This window comes from Neomonachus schauinslandi, chromosome 5, assembly GCF_002201575.2.
Source record: "Neomonachus schauinslandi chromosome 5, ASM220157v2, whole genome shotgun sequence".
NCBI lineage: Eukaryota > Metazoa > Chordata > Mammalia > Carnivora > Phocidae > Neomonachus > Neomonachus schauinslandi.
This window is the reverse complement of record NC_058407.1, coordinates 41,264,237-41,283,749: the sequence shown is the minus strand read 5'-3', so window position 1 is coordinate 41,283,749 and position 19,513 is coordinate 41,264,237. Positions and strand designations below refer to the sequence as shown.

The following is a 19,513-nucleotide window of genomic DNA, read 5'->3' as shown; positions in this document are numbered from 1 at the left end:
TTCTGATTTTATAGGGAAAAAAATGGTTGTTTTAAACCTTTACAAAAAACAACCATGCCATTTGTGGAGAGTTTGTAAATTTTTGTTTGTAAATTTAAAAAATTAACTGGTGTGACCTATTACTAAAGCTAAGTTCAAACTACCATTTAAAGATATCTAATCTCTTTACCTTTAAAGATAAGCAAAGAAATTCTGTAAGTTCATGTGATATTTAATTCTTGAATATCCTATCCCTTTTAAATCTGTAGTCATTTCTTGAGCTGCTGTTTAGCCCCCTTGCAAATTTAATCCAGGCTTTAACAGCCTGAGCTATTTACATGTTAGCACCTTTTGAAACTTACAGTGTATAAAGGTCCTGCTCCTGAAAAATACCAGAGTTCAGTATTCTTTGCATGTACATTTATCCAGCTTTATTCTCAAGAGATTTTTAGCTGTTGATACTTGTACCTGCATAAAATCTTGAAAATAGTATTTGAGTATTTCAGATATTTTGTGCCTCAGAAATGTGTTGCTTCTAGCAACATTATTTTTCCTAGTGTTAAGTAGTTTTTGATTCCTCATTTATATTTATAAAGCCTAGTACATTTCTTATATTTTCATTAGGTAGAAAAAATGTAAACATAGAAACTTCTGTTTAGAGCAAGTTTATGAATACTTTTCTAAAATTAGGATCAATTTGAATGTATTCAGAAAGGCAATGGAGAGAATTTAAAAGCAGTCTTTTAAATCCTGGGTGTGATATGTTAAGTGGTAGATTACTATAAAGACTTTAATGCATATAGATAAAGTAATATGTTAATAACTTTGAACATGAGAAGTCCCTTCATTTTTGATCAGAAGAAATAATGATCATATAAAAATAATGTATTCACTGAATTTTTAATGCATTACTGACTTTTTTAAAGTGTCAGAAAGCTTATCCTACATGATTTAAAGTTTGTAAAGAAATCACATTTTTACTTTTTATATTCAGTTATGAATATAATTTAGAAGCATATTTATTTCGATGTAATAATAGATAAATCAACTTGTATTTTTTCCTTGGTTGGTGTTCCCTGTGTGTGTGTGTGTGTGTGGTAAAATTTTACAGATTATAAGTTTACCTATGATAGTAACTCATTTATCATTGCTTCTTTAGATTCCTTAACTTCAGGCACATCTCAACTTTTTATTTATCCATCTTCCATTCCTTGCCAATAGTGTTGCACTTTTCTACAATTTTGGAAAATCTTGGAAATCAGATCCAGGGATTATTAAAGCTACAGAAGAACAAAAGAAAAAGGTAGCAAGATAGAATCTAACTAGTCGTATGTGTTTAATTGCCAAATTATCAGTATTTATACCAGATATTAGAGTACAAAGAAAGAAACTATCTTCTAGAACATAAAGAAGTTTCAAACCAAATTAAGATTCTGCATAGTTGTTGCTCTCCCTTGGTACTCCTGAATGCCTATCCTTACACTTTCATGACATTTTAAAATTTCATGTTTCTCTCCTGTATAAGAATTGTGATTGCTTTGAGGGATGAGTACAGCATTTTAAACATCTCTGAAAACCCTCAGCAGATAATATGAATTCAGTAAATGTTTATTAAATGACTGTGTAACTGGAAGGTCAGTAAACTGGTTGATAGTTCAGATACTATGTTTCAGTAACATATATATATTTATGTGTGTGTTCAATAACAAATATATGTGTGTGTGTGTATATATGTAAAATCCAGGGCATCCCTTATTAAAGCCCAGGTACTTTAGGAAACCAAATTTACAATCCGAAGGTGTCCTAGAAGTAGAGAATTAGATTAGACTGGAGGCAGTTAAACTATGTTAAGAGCTATTTTATCCAGTCTCTGAAAACAAAACAAATCCTGATGAATTATTACTGTCCACAATAAACTAAAACAGTGGCAAGTTCTTAGGGTCTAATCCCCCCTTTTCTAGCCCGCATAGAGATTGCTGTTCTTATGTTTACAGTATTCTTCAGACATTACTGCTAATTGGTTTGCTAGGTTTTCTTAGTCATAATCCAGTTCTGAAGATTAAGTTCTTTACTGAACTTAAGTTTATTTTCATGTCTTAGTCATCAAAACCTATACAGACCAGTTCTTAGGGTAGGTAACTTAGTTTTATTCTCAGAGGAGTATTCCCCTAAGTTTAGAGTTGCATTTTCATATACCCAAGAAATAAAATTTCTATATTCATATTATAATATAATAGCAGAAGTAAATAAATAAAAGATTTTATTCTGAGCAGAAAACATTGATTAATTAAAAATGAACATCATGTTTATTGATTCATATTGATGGCACTATAGTTGGTGAACATTGTTGAGTTTTGAATAAAATACATATATATTTTTTTAATTCACAGACAATAGTTGAACTTGCAGAGACAGGAAGTCTGGACCTCAGTATATTCTGCAGTACCTGTTTGGTAGTATTTTTTTCGTTATTCTTCCCTCTCTCCTCTTCACATAGCAATGGGATAGCACAGAAGGGGTGGGGAACAAGAACAGTTTCTTCTGCTGAGCACATTTCATGCCCTCCCAACTCCCTCCCCCCCCTTCCGTGGTGACATTCCTTTTAGACCATAGTGTAAGGAGAAAGATGGTAAAAAGATGTCTCCTCCCAATGTGCCTGTTCCCCCTGATGGTAGACCTTGACTGTACTTCTGATTCAAGGTACCATTCATTCGTATTCATCCTTAATCTGTTTTTCTTTTTTAATATAACTCAACAAAGAAAAAACTAAGTAATAAAATATTAAAAAATCAAAGGTTTATTATGCTTACCTAATATTGTTTTCCTAGGTATTTTAAGAAAAAATTTATTCTTATATTTAGAGGTCACATTGGGAAAATCTGTTAGCTAACTTAAGACAGCATGGCCTCTAAAATGGTTCGGTTTGAGTAGTTATCTCTTTGTCTTAGAGGATTTATGGAACTTTGAGCACTGTTTTATCATTGATATTAAAAGTTGTCATCTTCAGGACATAAAGATATAAATGAAATTAAATAGCATTTACTTACGGAATCAGGTATAGTAATACATTATTTGTGTTATTATTATAGGTATCAAATTTCTACAGAATAATACTGTTTTGTGTTTTAATTATTTTCTGCTAATTTTTATAATTCTTGAAAAAATATATAGGTTGCCACAGTGTTAAACCATGTTTTCCTACATGGAAATGGAAATAATCCCTAAATCATCCATGAAACTAAATGTCCTTTTATACTTTTAAGTTACACACGATCACTGAACTAATAATGTCTTAACATGTAAATAACAACAAGAGAATTGACTTAGTTTGGGATCCTGGAATAAGTCTTTGAAATGGAGCTCTAACTCTACAGATTCTTTAAGTTGTTCCACCTAACATTCCATTCCTTAACCAAACAGTTACAATTTTGAATACTCAAAATGTATACTGCTTTACTTTTGGTAGCAACTTTAAGGTGCTGACTAGATTCTTTTGAATTTTCAAGCATTCTTTAAAAAGGTTTTTGTTTCTGTGCTTTACAATGGTTAATTTACAGGACTGGCACCTTAATGTTCAGAACATTTTTATATTCTGCTGTTCTCTGGACATATTACTCCATTCCACAAAGCCAAGTATGCATTGCTCATATGTTTGCCATGTGGCAAACAAATTCTTTATAGAGTCACTCAGTATGGTTTCATTGTTAAATAAATATCTGATGGCAAGAACAAGACTTTCTATCCTTCTAGCATAAATGTTTTATTATTGTAAGCCGTGTACTTCTGGATAGATAATTCGGTGTTGTAAAGAAAAGAGCATATCCAATTATAAAATAATTCAAATTGGCAGAGGTATTTGTCATTATATGGGTATCCTTTCCTTTGATAAAAAGACAGGTCCCTAAGAAGCCACATGTAAATCAGAATTTCCTAAAAATGAATTACTCTGTAAGTGAACTGAGGAGCCTATCATGTTCAGGAGCCTTGTGTCAGTCTTTGTTTAGAATTCACTGACAAGTATTGCCCAAAGGGCAAGTATAGCTGAGGGTTGGAAGTGGGGATAAAATTTGTTTAATACATCCTTCTTCTTTCTCCTAAATAGATGTAGTTTCATATCTGTGGTAAAGAATAAGTGACCCTTTATAAAGAGCCCACAGATCATTTTAGTACGTGTAAGGACTGCATAGTCAACCTGTGCTTTTTCTTAGTGCCTCAGAATGATATATAACCTTATGCAAACTGGTGGAGAAATGGCAATGTTTTTCTGAAACACCGATGAAGGATGTTACAAATTTTGTTTCTGGCATGGGTTAATAACTAGCTCTTGTCATGTATCCAGCATTAGGACTAGCAGCCCTTCAAAGATCAGTAATGAGTTCTTTATTCACTTGGCTGATTCAGAGTGATACAGAGTGAAACATTTCACAACACCTAGAACAGTAAGGCATCATAAACATGAATTCTTTATTGCCTGTCAGGAGCTGAATAATGAATATATTTTATGTTTTTGAAGTAATAGGGACTACCTAAATTTGCTAAGCATGGTGTACTTTCTTAGATGGGTCATGAAGTTCAGCAGAGATGTTGTACCTTAATCTGAGATTTCAGGAGCCACTGAAAGAGAAAGGTGTGTGTACACTTACTGGTTTTTGTTGGATTTGTTAACTTTGGGAAGACATTTTATTAATGATTTTGAATTTTAAAAGCTGCTTTTGTTCACTTCTAATTTGGCCTTCCTTTTACTAAGGAACAGTTTCATTTCGTTAAACAAGAACCAGTATCATGACCATTAATCACAATAACTTTTCATTTAGAAGCCTGGAGAGTGATGTTTTTATTATTCAGAAACTTGAGGGATGTGAATTAAATATAGTACCATTCATCATAACAGCAAATTGGTCTTTGAGTCTTAATTATTTTTGTAAAATGATGGTTCTACCCCACTCTTAGGCATTTATATTCCACAGTAGCCTTATCCTTTTTATCTTTTTTGTTGCAGTTAAAATCTCATTTAACAAAACAGTAGTGGTTTTTGTTTTATTTTATGCCTCTGGAAATATAGTTTTGTTTTCTTCATAATTGTATTTTGAGAAAATCAGCGTTCAGCTTTCCTTTCTTCGGTGTAGTGCCTTTCATAATCTTTTAAAATGCTTATTAACAGATACGGAAACCAGTGAGGTCCAAACATTGTGGTGTGTGCAACCGCTGCATAGCAAAATTTGATCATCATTGCCCATGGGTGGGTAACTGTGTAGGTAAGTTTTATTAATAATTTCTAAGTGCATTGTTCATTTAAGTTATTCTAGATAACTAATGAAGTACAGTATTAAAGTAGATGGTAGAAACTTCATTCCTACACTCTACTATAGCCCTGCTCCCCTCTGCCCCCCAGTTAATCTTCTGGTTGACAAACAGCAACTCAGTTGTGAGAAAAAGGGGGGAAAAAGTTATAAAATCAGTGTGTAGAAAAGATTGATATTTCTCTATCAATTCTTTCTGGTGCCTATTCTTTCCTATTTTCTTTATTGGATAATAGTGGAATCGATAAGGATGCAGAGACAGTATTGCTTTTTAGTTAAAGTGGAAAAAGTTAAGGCAGTAAAAATATTTGGAAGGATGTTGTGTACAGAAGCAGAGAGGAACGACAGATAAAAACTCTGTATACCTCAGTGTTCAAGAGTGGTGTGGTCTGAGGAGGTGAACTAAGTGGTCTGAGAGATGGCCCTGGGTTTTTATGAGGTGACAACAGGGAAACATTGCAGAGATTGCATGACCGTTGGGGAGAAGCCTTTAAAAAGTTGGATTATAAAATTTATAAAAGTAAAGATAAAATAGGTTATTTTAAACCTCACAAAGCAAACAGTAGGTTAAAACTCAAAAGTTGTGATTCATTTGGTTCATTGGGACTTAAGAATCAATGTCATGCAGTCATCACATCTTTGTAATTATAAACATTCTTATTTTAAGACTTCTTTTTAAAAAGATTTTTTTATTTGAGAGAGAGAGAGAGAGAGCACAAGTGGGGGCAGGGAGAGGGAGAAGCAGGGAACCCGATGTGGGACTCAATTCCAGGACCCTGAGATCATGATCTGAGCCGAAGGCAGACGCTTAACTGACTGAGCCACCCAGGCGCCCTTATTTTAAGACTTTTATTAAAACATTTATTTTCCTGAAAAACATTTTGTAAAATAAATAATGTATATCATTATTGTCCAAATTGTATCATTCATGGCATTCCTTTACCCCTATCCCCAAAAGGCGCATTTCCAGTTGTTTTTTCTTAGCTGAAAAAATTGCTTCTGTGTTGTTCTTTAGGTGCAGGCAACCATAGATACTTTATGGGCTACCTATTCTTCTTGCTTTTTATGATCTGCTGGATGATTTATGGTTGTATTTCTTGTGAGTACAGTTAGCTTTTTACTTTCTTAAAACAAATGTTTGTGTACTTTAGCTTACCATATTAACAAAATATGATAATGACAAAACTAAAAATTATGGTTTGGGGCACCTTATTGCAATGAAGCATAAAGAAAAGAACAGATATAGAACTATAAATGTGTTCAACATACAGTATAAGCAACAGAATTATCAGTTAGCTATGTTTTAATATGTGTGTCCTTTGATGGTTTAATAGGCTTTGAAATGCTTCTGGGTAAAATACACCAACATTTTTCACATCACATGCTTGCTTTACTCTAGTAGCTTACAGATTTTGTGACTATGCTAGTTGCTCTTTAGTATCAAACAGCTGGGAAAATGCAGTTAACTTCGCACAGAACTTGAAATATTTCAAAAAGTAAGGTGTAATTATTGCCTATTAGAGAATATTAAAAGGTGTTAGAAGATACGTTTTTAGGAATAAGTTGTCATTCACTTGATCATATGGGTATAAGGGCAATGATGGGTTTTTATTGCATTGAGAACATGATTCTCATGAAGAGTTTAAATGAAGGTATTAGTTTCTATGCTTCAGGGCTTGGTGGTACTTAGCATAAATATGTATTAAATCCTGGCTTAAAAATAAGTTGTGGAAGGATGATTTCCTAGTCCTCCTGTTTTCAGACATATTAAAAATAATGTCTGTTATTGCCCTGATGAAAAAGGCTACTTTCTCAAATACAGATTAAGAGAGAAAAAGATTTGGTCAAAGATCTTGACTTAGTTTCTGGCCCAACAAACCTGAGGGAGAACATGGGCCTGCTAACAGCCGAAGTTCCCACTAACAGCCGAAGTTCCCGCTAACAGCCGAAGTTCCCGCTAACAGCCGTAGTTCCCGCTAACAGCCGAAGTTCCTGCTAACAGCCGTAGTTCCCACTAACAGCCAAAGTTCTCGCTAACAACTGCAGTTCCCGCTAACAACTGTAGTTCCCACTAACAACAGTTTTTTATGGCAGCAGCTCTAAAAGAAGAGATTTTTGTTTTGGAAAAAGCCCTCCCTCACCAAGGTGATCTTGTTGTGTTATACGTACCCACCACCCCAAAAATTTTCACTTATATACATATATTATCTTATATTGTATAGAGGTAATGTTAACTCTTGTATGTATGCAAGACTAATCCAGATAAAAACTGTGTATTGTTAAAGTACAGTAGTATTTTTTTTAAGATTGGCTGGTGCTTTTTCCATTTCTGTCTTTGCTGTGTTTTTTCACTAATTATGTACTAATTTTTCACTAATTATGGGGTTATTTAAGAGTATAAAAAAATTTGCATTCAAAGTCATTGGCTAAATGTAGACTTTTGGATCATGGCTTCTAAGTGGTGCCTGCTGCAGATGCCTTTGTGAAGTGGTTGGATGATTACTGAGTAAATGTGAACCTTCTGTTCTCATTTTAGACTGGGGACTCCACTGTGAGACCACTTACACCAAGGATGGATTTTGGACATATATTACTCAAATTGCTACATGTTCACCTTGGATGTTTTGGATGTTTCTGAACAGTGTTTTTCATTTCATGTGGGTGGCTGTGTTACTCATGTGTCAGATGTACCAGGTATGTGCAAGTACAGGATTGGTTCTTCAGTGCGCTAACTGAAACCTCTTAACACTTCATTCCTTGTGAAAAGATAATAATGCATTCTCTTTCTAACCACTTCTGCTTTTCAAGGATTAAAATTTTCAATTTACTTTACTTACTCTTCCTTTATTCTTTCTTTATGTTTCCTTTACTCTTCCTTTCTTTTTTTCATTTCTACCTCCCACTTCCCTTCCTCCTCTCATTTTGATATGAACTTTGTTCTTACATTATGAATTTTCTTTTTTTATTTTAAAATTTTATTTGACAGAGAGCACAAGCAGGGGGGAGAGGGAGAAGGAGAAGCGGGCTCCCTGCCCCATGTGGGGCTCGATCCCAGGATCCTGAGCTCATGACCTGAGCCGAAGACAGACATTTAACTGACTGAGCCACCCAGGCACCCCTGAATTTTCAGTACTACTTTTGACAGAACTTATTTCTGTTGTTTCTGATTCAGATATATCCAGTTGGATATAGGTGTGAGCTTAGATCGATGATGCCATTAGTTTTGTGTTTATTAGTAATGTTTTATTACCTACAAATATCAGTATTTATTCAGTAACCTTTTTTTAATTAAGGATTTTTTTTTAAAAGCTCAATTTTTAAGGGGCTGATGGAGAGGTGGTCTGTGTACATAATGTCCATCTCTCCCCATGCACAATGCCAGATAACCTGTTTTTTAAACATTTGTCCTGTTTAACTGGCTACTTTTCACAAGAGTTCAAAGTAATATCATGTAAACTAGCTTGATGATCTCCTAATGGAAAAGCAAAAACAAACTTCATCATTTTTTTCTCCATCCTGGTCCTCTTGAGAATTAACTTATTTCACATTAATACTTATTTTACATCAGAGAGAGTTAATGGTTTGCTTTCTCTTACCTTTTAGATATCATGTTTAGGTATTACTACAAATGAAAGAATGAATGCCAGAAGATACAAGCACTTTAAAGTCACAACAACATCTATTGAAAGCCCATTCAAGTACGTACATGTTTATAAATTTAGTATTTTATTTTGGCATATAACTTAGCAAAAATCTAGTGAATACATCAAAGAGAAATGCCATCTTTAAGTATGTCCATAGGATATGAAACAGGGAATATTTCTTTTGCTTAGCAATATGTAAAATAGCTTATAAATCCTACTGAATTCTAAGATTTCTGCCAGACGTAGCATTGGTTAGTTTACTATAACTTTAAAATTCATCACATTAACTATATATAAATTTATGACATTCTTTTTTCTTAGTTGCACAATCCAAACTCTATTGACCTACTAACATTTAGTATAAACATGTATTATTATGCATTAACAATACAGCTTTAATATTGCCATAAGTTTCTACAGATTTTTGTTGATAAATGAATGTATCCACAGAATTAAAATACGATTTTAAAAATACAGTCAATTGAAATTCATACTTAGGGAAATTTTCTAGACTCTAGGGCAGCTACTTTTCAGTTCGAATTATTTTATTTGCCCTCTGCATGACACACAAATTTCCAAACACGGATTTATTTTTCCTTTTTTAAATTGAGGTATAATTGACATACAACATTATATTAATTTCAGATGTACAGCATAATGATTCGGTATTTGTGTGTATTGCAAAATGACCCACACGATAAATCTGATTAACATTTGTCACCAACCATAGTCAAAGAATTTTTTTTTCTTGTGATGAGAACTTTTAAGATGTGTCTTGGCAGTTTTCAAGTATGCAACAGAGTAGTATTAATAATACAGTGCTGTTCATTATATCCCCATGACTTATTAATTTTATAGGTTTGTACTTTTTGACTCCCTTCACCCATTTCACCCACACCCGACCCTCAACCTCTGGCAACCACCAATCTATTCTCTGTGTCTATGAGTTTGGTTTTGTTTCTTTGTTAAGATTCCATATATAAGTTAGATTATATGGTTTTTGTCTTTATCTTTCTAATTTATTTCACTTAGCATAATGCCCTCAAAGTTGATCCCTGTTGTAACAAATGGCAAGATTTCCTTTTTTATGGCTGAACAGTAGTCTCTCTCTGTGTGTTCGTGTGTGTGTATGTGTGTACACATACACATACATACCACATTTTCTTTACCCATTGATCCATTGGTGGACGCTTAGGTTGTTTCCGTGTCTTGGCTGTTGTAAATAATGCTGAAGTGAACGTGCAGTGCATGTATCTTTTCGAGTTAGAGTGCGTTTTTCTGTTTGTTCCTTTTTTTATTTTTTGAGCGTTTTTGGTTTTTTTTTTTTTTTTTGGATAAATACCTAGAATTGGAATTGCTGGATGATATTGTAGTACCATCTTTAATTTTTTTGAGGACTTCTTACTGTTTTCCTAGTGGCTGCACCAGTTTACCCTCCCACCAATAGTGCACAAGGGTTCCCTTTTCTCCACATCCTCACCAACACCTGTTATTTTTTGTCTCTTTGATAATAGCCATTCTAACAGGTATGAGGTGCTATCTCATTTTGAGTTTGATTTGCATTTCCTTGAAGATTAGTGATATTGAGCATCTTTTCATGTATCTGTTGGCCATCTGTATATCTTTGGAAAAATGTCTATTCAGATCTTCTGCCCATTGTCTAATTGAGTTTTTTTGAGTTGTATGAGTTCTTTATATATTTTGGATATTAATCCCTTAGTGGATATATGATCTGCACAAATTCTTTCCCATTCACGAGGCTGCCTTTTCATTTTGTTGATGGTTTCTGTACAGAAGCTTTCTATTTTGATATAGTCTGACTTATTTTGCATTTGTTGCCTTTGCTTTTGGTGTCATATTAAAAATTTCACCGCCAGGACCCCTGTCAAGGAGCTTACCACAGGTTTTCTTCTAACAGCTCTATGGTTTTGAATCTTGCATTCAAGTCCTGAATCCATTTTGAATTAATTTTTGTGTGTGGTGTAGAATAGTGGTCCAGTTTCATTTTTTTGCACTTGGCTGCCCAGTTTTCCCAACACCTTTTATTGAAGAGAGTGTCCTATTCATTCATATTTTAAATATATCTGTTTAATCTTACATTTTGTTTGATGCTGAGTAGTAGCTTCCTAATGAAATAATGAAATATTTAAAACTTTTGAATTTTACTCAAGCTACTTGCCTACTACCTTCAAGCTTTTGTAATGCTATTAATTATTTGCATGCTTCTGGAAAGCATACAAACTTTTAAATAAAAGCAAAAATAAAGGAGTCAGTTGGGTAATTTTGAGAATTCTCCCATAGGCACAATTATTATATAATATAATGTAAAACTGTTACTGCTTTTCCAGAGATGTTCTTGAAGCCCTAAAATTCCCTGAACTTATCCTTGACATACCTTTTCTTAAATTGTTACTTTTAGATACATTGCCAGCTTCATGCTATTTATAATTATTTTGTTTTACTTTCTCAATTTTGGATATAGTTTGTCTCCTTGCCAAAGAGCCACCCATCAAGGAAAGGTTTTATCAAAAATTACATATGACACAGGAATGAAAGAAATGCAGATTTGAATAACTTTAAAATATCATTGTGTAACCCATTAAATTAGCAAAAGAGAGAAGAGAAATTAGTGTTGGCAGAGCTGTGAAGAAACACGAATGCATATATATTTTATAGAGTTATAAACAGGTTCTTTCTGGCAAGTAAGCTGAGTTTTTAAGTTTAGAAAAAAATACATTTAACACCAAAATTATATTAAATTCATATATTAAATTATTGTACTAATAGACTTTTTCTTTTTCTTTTTGTTGGGGGGGTGTTTTAGCCATGGATGTGTAAGGAATATTATAGACTTCTTTGAATTTCGATGCTGTGGCCTCTTTCGTCCTGTTATCGTGGACTGGACCAGGCAGTATACAATAGAATATGACCAAATATCAGGATCTGGGTACCAGCTCGTGTAGCAACATCTTTATCCTATGAAGCATATTGCTGAGTGGTGCCTGAAAATTGTGTCTGTCCGTGTCTCTCTCACACTCGAATCCACATTTTTTGAACAATAGCATGCTATATGTAGGGCTAACAGTGAATTTTACAGTCTTTTTTCCAACACTTTTATTAACAAAAGTAAACATGGACAGAGCACACTGCCACTTCTGGGAAGAAAAAAGATCATAAAAGGAATTTTAATGGTTCTTAATGTGGGAATTCACAACATACTCAACTTTTTGGTTTTGTTCTCATAACACTTTTCATGAATAAAGAGTGAACTTATTCTGGTGACAGACATGGTATACTGATCAGAAATGTTCGATTCTAGCTAACACTAAATTTGTGGTATACAGCTAAATTTTATGATGCAATCTACTATGACTATTGCATTTAATTCCAAGAGAGTTGTCTTAAATTGATTCAGGCTAGTATTATGTACATTTTAGAATGTACATGTAAATACTGTGATAAAAATCATGTGGTTTTATTAGGGTTCTACTGTAATATGTCTTCAAGGGCACAAGAAAATAATGTTCACAAAAATATGTGCTAACAATATTTTATTGCCATCAGCTGTTGCAATATATCAGCTGATATATTTCTAGTTCAGTGAAATAATTTGTAGTAACCTTGCTCTGAGGTTTTATGGTCTGATAATAAAGCACTTGCATGAGTATAGTAAGTCATGTTATTTTGTTCAAACTTAAAAGCCCTACTAAGTGCATGATACACCTCATAGAATGTATACTAGCACATACTATCCAGTAAAGCTTAAATTAGAATTTAATTTGATGTGCAAACAGTCCAATTTTTAAGAGTTGAGGTAATTTCAAGGCAGAACAAATAAGTTAATGCAAAATTCTCAGTAATAGAGATAAATGGATATACTTCTAGAATTCTGTGCTGCAAAATAAATTGTAGACAAAATAATGGAGTTTAGCTAAAGATGGAGCATGATCTCTGTACATATAGCACATGTGAATAAAAGAAAAGCTAATGGTATATTCTGGTTTTTAAAAAGTGACCCATCAGAAAGAATTTAATCCTCAAGATTATTTCAATTTTCCCAGTATTCAATGTTTTAAAATTTGTTAATGCTGTCTGAAACAATTTCAGAAAGATTTTCTTATTGTTAAATGTTTTGCACTGATCAGTTTTTGTTGCAGCATTTCCATACTCTCACGGTGAACTATTAGTCACTGCTTCCATAAATATTGTTTACAGAGTGAGACTTGGTTTAGTCCTCTTAAGTGCTGTAGCAAACTGTGGTTCGAGCAACCTGTGGCAAACCTGTGAGAGGGAATGGGCTTGGGGGAGGGTGGGAGAAGGGTGGTCAGACTGCTGACAGATCCTAGACCAGTGTAAAGATTGTGTATCTGTATATAAATAATTTATCAAATAGTTTTCTCTTTGTGTCTCTATGTGTTAGTGTATTTAAAGCTGCTCATTTCATTTTATCCAACCAAATAGAAAAGGGAGATAACTAATGAGCTTCTAGTGATGTTCAATATTGCTTTTAATAGGCATTATACCCTGCAAGTTCACTGCATGTCTGATGCTTGGTAAAATTCGTTTTCTCTGTAAAATGCAGATTAAAGGTATTAAAGCAATCTAGTGGTATACCCGCCCCTTGCCTTAGTAAGAGGAGCAGTGAAAATGTATATAGTTGATGTTCAGTATTTCCAAGTACCATTTTTATATAGTAGTTTCTTTGACCATAAGTCACACATCAAAAAGATTACCTTTAGTGTATTTGAGTGTTTTAATATTAGAAAATTGGCATATGTACTTTATTTTTGAAAAGGGAAGAGAGGGGTGTGGGGTGGCAATAGCATTGTGCCATTTTGTCATAGAATGTAAAAAATTGGTTAACTTTACAAATGTCTCTGCTAGTTTTGACTACTAATTGGGGGAAATTTTAGATAATTTTTAAATTCAAAGTTATTTATAAAAGGCTAGAATTTCTTTTAATTTTTTTGTATTTTGAGCCACTTCACATGAAGACTCAGTTGCAATTTTTATTGAATACATTTTTATTAACAGTCAAATACAATGGTGGTATTCTCAGAGTTTGGATAAGAGTGTTGTTACCATGTTCTTTCTTTGTGGTACAATATTCTTTTCAGTGCAAAAGAGATGTCTTTCAGTTAAACGGAAAAAATCCTCTAGATCTACAAGTACATGGAACATGTTAGCAATGTTAATGCTTTAGTACTAACCATCTCACAGCACCGGTGAAATCCATAACTTAGAGATGGTCAGATGGTCAGGAGCCAACTATGCAGCAGCGTACTGTACCGTCTGTTTACCTATTTTGTAAGTCTTGTGTGTGGAGCCAGCTTAACCCGGTTCTAAAGTTGGTATGAAGGTGACCCTTCTGGGAATAGTTCATATCAGCTTTATTGGATACTTTTAGCAAATAGGAACTTACTTCTCAGCCCTGAACATGAATTACTTCTTTGGAGGTTTTTTTTTTTCTTCATATTTTTTGTTGTTCCCAGGAGTTTGTTTGAAATACTAATAGGCATAAAACAGCATCATTCTACTTAAGCTATGGGTATTTTTATTTTATATTTTCTTTATTTATAACTGTGCCAAGTATTATTTTGCTACTTACCATGTTACTCTATGGAAAGAAAAACTGTAAAGTGTTTAATAAATTAGCTCTCCTTACATAAATTAAATCTGTCAAAATTTTGTAAAATATTAATCAGAATAAATATTGACTCTTAAGTGTGTGCTTGTTTGTTATTTCGCTCCGTTCACTTCAAGAAATTGATGAAACACTGGCAGTGGTACCTGTGATATGAAAAGATTATTCTGTGTATTTTTATCTGGGTCAACTAGGATTCACATGGCAGGACTAGAAATTAGCAAAAGTAAAAGGTGGTAGCATTCTTTCAAAATATCCAATTCTGTGTGTATGTATGTGTATGTAATTAATACTTTTTAAATAAAAGCAATAAATTTGTCTTTGAGAATTTTGGATTCCAGGGCGCCTGGGTGGCTCAGATGGTTAAGCATCTGCCTTCGGCTCAGGTCATGATCCCAGAGTCCTGGGATCGAGTCCCCCATCGGGCTCCCTGCTCAGCGGGGATCCTGCTTCTCCCTCTGCCTCTCTCTTTCTGTCTCTTTCTCTGTCTCTTATGAATAAATAAATAAAAATCTTAAAAAAAAAAAAAGAATTTTGGATTCTATAGAGTAATTAGAATGCTCAGGGATTGTAGGACTCTCCAAGTTTTAAATATAAGTATTGTCTAAAGACACTGTGGTGAAATTTTGGAAAAGGAAACCTATCGAACATTGATCTCAGTTACTTGAAAAGCTGTGCATGACAACTTCTTTATTGGGGAATTTAAAAAGCAAAATTTGTGAAGGGACTCTTCCTGCCTGTTCAGAGGATTGTTTATGGTTTAACTGAGAACCCAGTGGTATTAAATATTTTCAGATTGGACTGATACTCATTTCATGATGCATACAGAGCTGTGTAGAACTCAAGTAACAATATTTTGAACAAGTGTAAAAATGAAGCAGATTCTGCAGCAATCCATCAGTTTTCATTGCAGGTGCTTTCTTCCTCCTTAGCCCTTTCCAGTTTGGTAGATTGTACCTAACCTATGATAAGGATATTTTGTTCTAAGGGTTTATAGAGATAACTGGAAACAAGTGATACATATCAGGACAAGAAGTCTTAGCTTCTTGTCAAAAAGTAAATCTTCAGTTCCATAAAGTTGTTGGTATAAGAGTTATTTATTAAATATCTTTATGTGATGTATAAAATAGAAAAGTCTGTAATTCCAAGTAGAATATTCAAAATGTTCCTTGATCTAGGTCAGCTAGGTCACAAGCTCCAGAAAACCAGATGTGCCTTTTTGCCTTTGGAGTATGAATTTTTTACTCAGATAAATTTTACAAGAATATCTATCATCAGACATTTATTTGGGTTGAAAAATACTTTTTAATAGATAGCAGTATTTCTAGTACTCAGAAGGAGGAACTGTTTCCATTCAAAGCATCAGAAAGCCTCATTGCTGCTGGTGCTGCTTGGATCTGTAGGTTTACAGTTTTTCATCAAATTTGGAAAAATTTCAGTCATTATGTCTTCAAATATTTTTCCTCCCCTGCCCCCCTGCTTTTCAGGAAACTCCAGTTACTTGGGATTGTCCTACAGCTCACTGATCAGTTCATCTTTTAAATTCTTTTGTCCCAGTGTTTACTTTGGATCATTTTTATGTCTTTAAGTTCACTTAAACTTTTTCACTTATATTGTTTAGTCTATTGTCAATACCATTCAGTGTATTTTTCATCTCTGACATTATATAATGTTTTCACCTACAGTGTTTGATTTAGACCATTTTTTATATCTTCTGTATCTCTACTTTTTTGGAGATAGGGAGTATACTTACAATTAACTTTTAATATCCTTACCTACCAATTTCACATCTAGGTCAGGTTAGGTTGGTTTTGATTTTTCTTCATTATTATGGATCGTATTTGCTTGCTTCTTGGCATGACTAATAATTTTTTATTGGATTCCAGACACTATGAACTAGGTGCTGGATATTTTTATATTCGTACACAAAGTGCAGAACTTTGTTCTGGGATGGAGTTATTTAGAAGCTTCAATCCTTTCAGGTTTTATTGCTAAGCAAGATTTGTTAGGTAGGACCAGAGCAGTGTTCAGTTTGGGTTAATGATTCCCCATTGTTGAGGCAAGTAAGACCTGTGTGCTCCATCTAAAGCCCCATGAATCGTGTTTCCTCATCTCACTGGTGGGAATGAACAGGCACTATTCCCAGCTCCATATGAGCACCAGTCTGTGTTCTAAGTCTTTCAGTTGGTTTTTTCTCTGGTCTTGGATAGTTACCTTACATGTATGCACTATCAGCACTCAGCTGAAGACTTGCAAAGTGGGGGTTGGGTCATAGTGTGCATGTTTGTGGAGTTTTCTGTGCAGATCTCTCCAGTCCCTTGAACCTTAGTTGCCTTGGTACCTCTGGACTCGGCTCAGTCTCAGCTCGGAATGCCTTCCAACCCCACCTGTGTTCTCCCTCTTTGCACTCCAGCTACACCCTAGAAACTCCCAAAGCAGTCAGTTTTGCTAATCCTAAGACTAATCTCATTTTCCCCATAACTGTTCTTTGTTGTCTGTTGTCCAGTGCCTGAAAACCATATTTTTTTCATGTAATTTGTGGTTTTGGTTGTTTCAAGTGAGAGGGTAAATCTGGCCCCTGTTGTTTTCACTTTGCTTTAAGTAGAAGTCTGAGTTAATATGTTTTTTAAATTTTTGTTTTAATTTCTAATATGGAAAATATTGGTAGATGTAATTGGTCATAAGCAAAAGCTCCTTGGGGTCCTCAATAATTTAAGAATGTAAAGGCGTCCTGAGATTAAAAGGTTTGAGAACGAGTGATCCAGACCAACATTTCCCAGTGCTTCCTTAAGATGTTAGTGGTTCCATGGACAATTAATTTGGTGTAAGACTCTCAAGTTAAAGCAGACTTCTCAACCACAGGCTCTCAAAGCCTTCAATATGCTGGTGTGTCACATATGTGTGTGTGTGTGTGTGTGTGTGTATGTGTATGTATCGATATGGATTGATAGCAGTACTTGCTAAACTTAACTGATCTTGAAGAACTTTTTGGAACTAGAGTTGCTAGCAGTCCTCCTCAAATATACCAAACCAGCACAAGGGGCTAAAAACAATCCCAAGTGGGTTGTTTTAAAAATAAAAGTATATATTTCCATACAGCACTTTAATATCACATTTGGATTACTTTGGGGCTACCCTATTGACTTACATCCAGATGTTGAAAGTGATGCCTCCCAGAGCAGTCTACTCAAAGCCAAATTCCCTTTTCCACTCCTGGAACCACTGGTAACTAATTTTACAGTTTTGGAGGTGTTGTGTCATGGCTCCCAATTTAAGAATAATTTTAATTATGAGTGGATGTCTCAATTGTTTATTGGGTAGAAACCTCAAATGACTAAGCACCTGGCATTTAGAGTGTTTTCCTCTCAGATATCTATGTGTATCTCTGATTTTGGAAACTTGGTAGGTATGGGAAATGTTGGTTCTGTGTGGGGAACAGTTTAATATATACATTTTGGTTATCTATAGCTACCTAATGAACCACTCAAAAATTTAGTGGCTTAAAACAGTATTTTTATTCACAAATCTCTAGTTCGGTCAGAACTCAATAGGAATAGTGTGCTTTGTTCCACTTGGGTGTCAGCTGGGATGGTTCAAAAACTGGGGACTGGAATAACCTGAAGGCTTGCTTACTCATGTCAGCTGATGCTGGCTAATGGGAGAGATCTCAGCCAAAGCTATGGCTATAATTTCTACATGTAGCCTCTTCGTGTGGTTTGGGCTTCCTCAAAACGTGGTGGCTGAGTTCCAAGAGTAAGCATCTGAAGGGAAAAAGGCAGGCAAAAGCTGTACTGTCTTTTCTAACCTAGTCTTGTCCATCATATTGTGCTAGTTAAAAATGAGTCACTAAGGTTGGCCTTTATTCGGGGGGTGGGGGGTGGGGCGGGGAATTAGTCTTCATGTCTTGGTGGGAATGTCCAGGTTTTAAAACTACCACATAGAGAATTAGAAGTTACTCCGTAACTCTTCTTCAATTCAGCCTATCTCCATTTATTGCTGATTAACTTCCCCAGTCTTCTTAACAAAAAGGCCTTCCCCTCTGCCATAGTGGAACTTGCCTTATAAGACCTATATGAGGTAGTGAAGGCTGATGCATGAATTCCTTCACTTAGTACATCCTCAAGATTGACTTCTTCCCACTAAGTTTCTGCTTATGTTTTTAATGTCCTACATAGCACACCCTGTAGCTTTTCAAAATAAGCAATATAGTATGTTAAAATAGGCTTTGGGAAAGATTCATATGTGCTCATTGATCATGCTGGTTCAGTTTTACCAGTACACATTTACAGACCAATTTCACACCATACCCCTGAAAAATAAAAGTTTGGATTGAGTCTTTGATAAAGAACTAAAAGTTTCTGGGGAAATAATAAAAATACTCTGTGTATACTTAACACTCCTTTTCTACCTGAGCCAGCTAAATGTGCCAGGACAGTGCGACATTCTTTGCAACTTATGCAGGATTGAAATTTTTGAGAAAAGCACTTCAGTTTCCAGGATTTAGTAAGTTACCATCTATCAGATCAGAATGTAGTCTAAAAAGTCATACCAAGCCTCAGATTCTAAAGTTGTCCGTAGGTAGCTGTTTGTAATAATCTTTAGGTTTAGATGAGTCAAAAGAATTTCTCAGTGTTTTGTTTAACAGCGTGCTTACCACCCTGGGTCATTGTGCCTTTCTGAGGAGCTTGTTAGAAGGGCTTCTATGGCCCCACTTCTAGAGAGTCTGCTTCTGTACGGTCTAGGAGTCCGCCTTTTAATACTCCCAGGTGATTCTAATGCAGGTGGTCTAGGAGCCATGCTTTAAAGAGAGGAGTAACCACCAGCCAGAGTGGGGAGGGCAGGCAGGCAGGCGGGAGATGCTGCTGAATGCCATCTCTGAAGAGCTAGAACCCATTGCCTAGCAACCCCCATTCTTGAGGCATACTTCCCAGGTTAAAAGAGATCTT

The 19,513-nt window shown here is 34.7% G+C and overlaps 1 protein-coding gene across 1 annotated transcript in view; it reads left to right on the top strand.

The window, feature by feature from the left end:
* The window catches only part of ZDHHC17 (zinc finger DHHC-type palmitoyltransferase 17), a 92,923-nt gene extending 78,276 nt beyond the window's left edge, over positions 1 to 14,647 (top strand). Inside the window, exons 11-17 of the mRNA XM_021678557.2 lie at positions 1,158 to 1,282; positions 2,370 to 2,432; positions 5,141 to 5,234; positions 6,295 to 6,378; positions 7,816 to 7,973; positions 8,883 to 8,977; positions 11,748 to 14,647. Coding sequence (XP_021534232.1) covers positions 1,158 to 1,282; positions 2,370 to 2,432; positions 5,141 to 5,234; positions 6,295 to 6,378; positions 7,816 to 7,973; positions 8,883 to 8,977; positions 11,748 to 11,886 — 758 coding nt within the window. The 3' untranslated portion in view covers positions 11,887 to 14,647. The remainder of the gene's footprint in view (positions 1 to 1,157; positions 1,283 to 2,369; positions 2,433 to 5,140; positions 5,235 to 6,294; positions 6,379 to 7,815; positions 7,974 to 8,882; positions 8,978 to 11,747) is intronic.
* Positions 14,648 to 19,513: the final 4,866 nt, after the last annotated feature.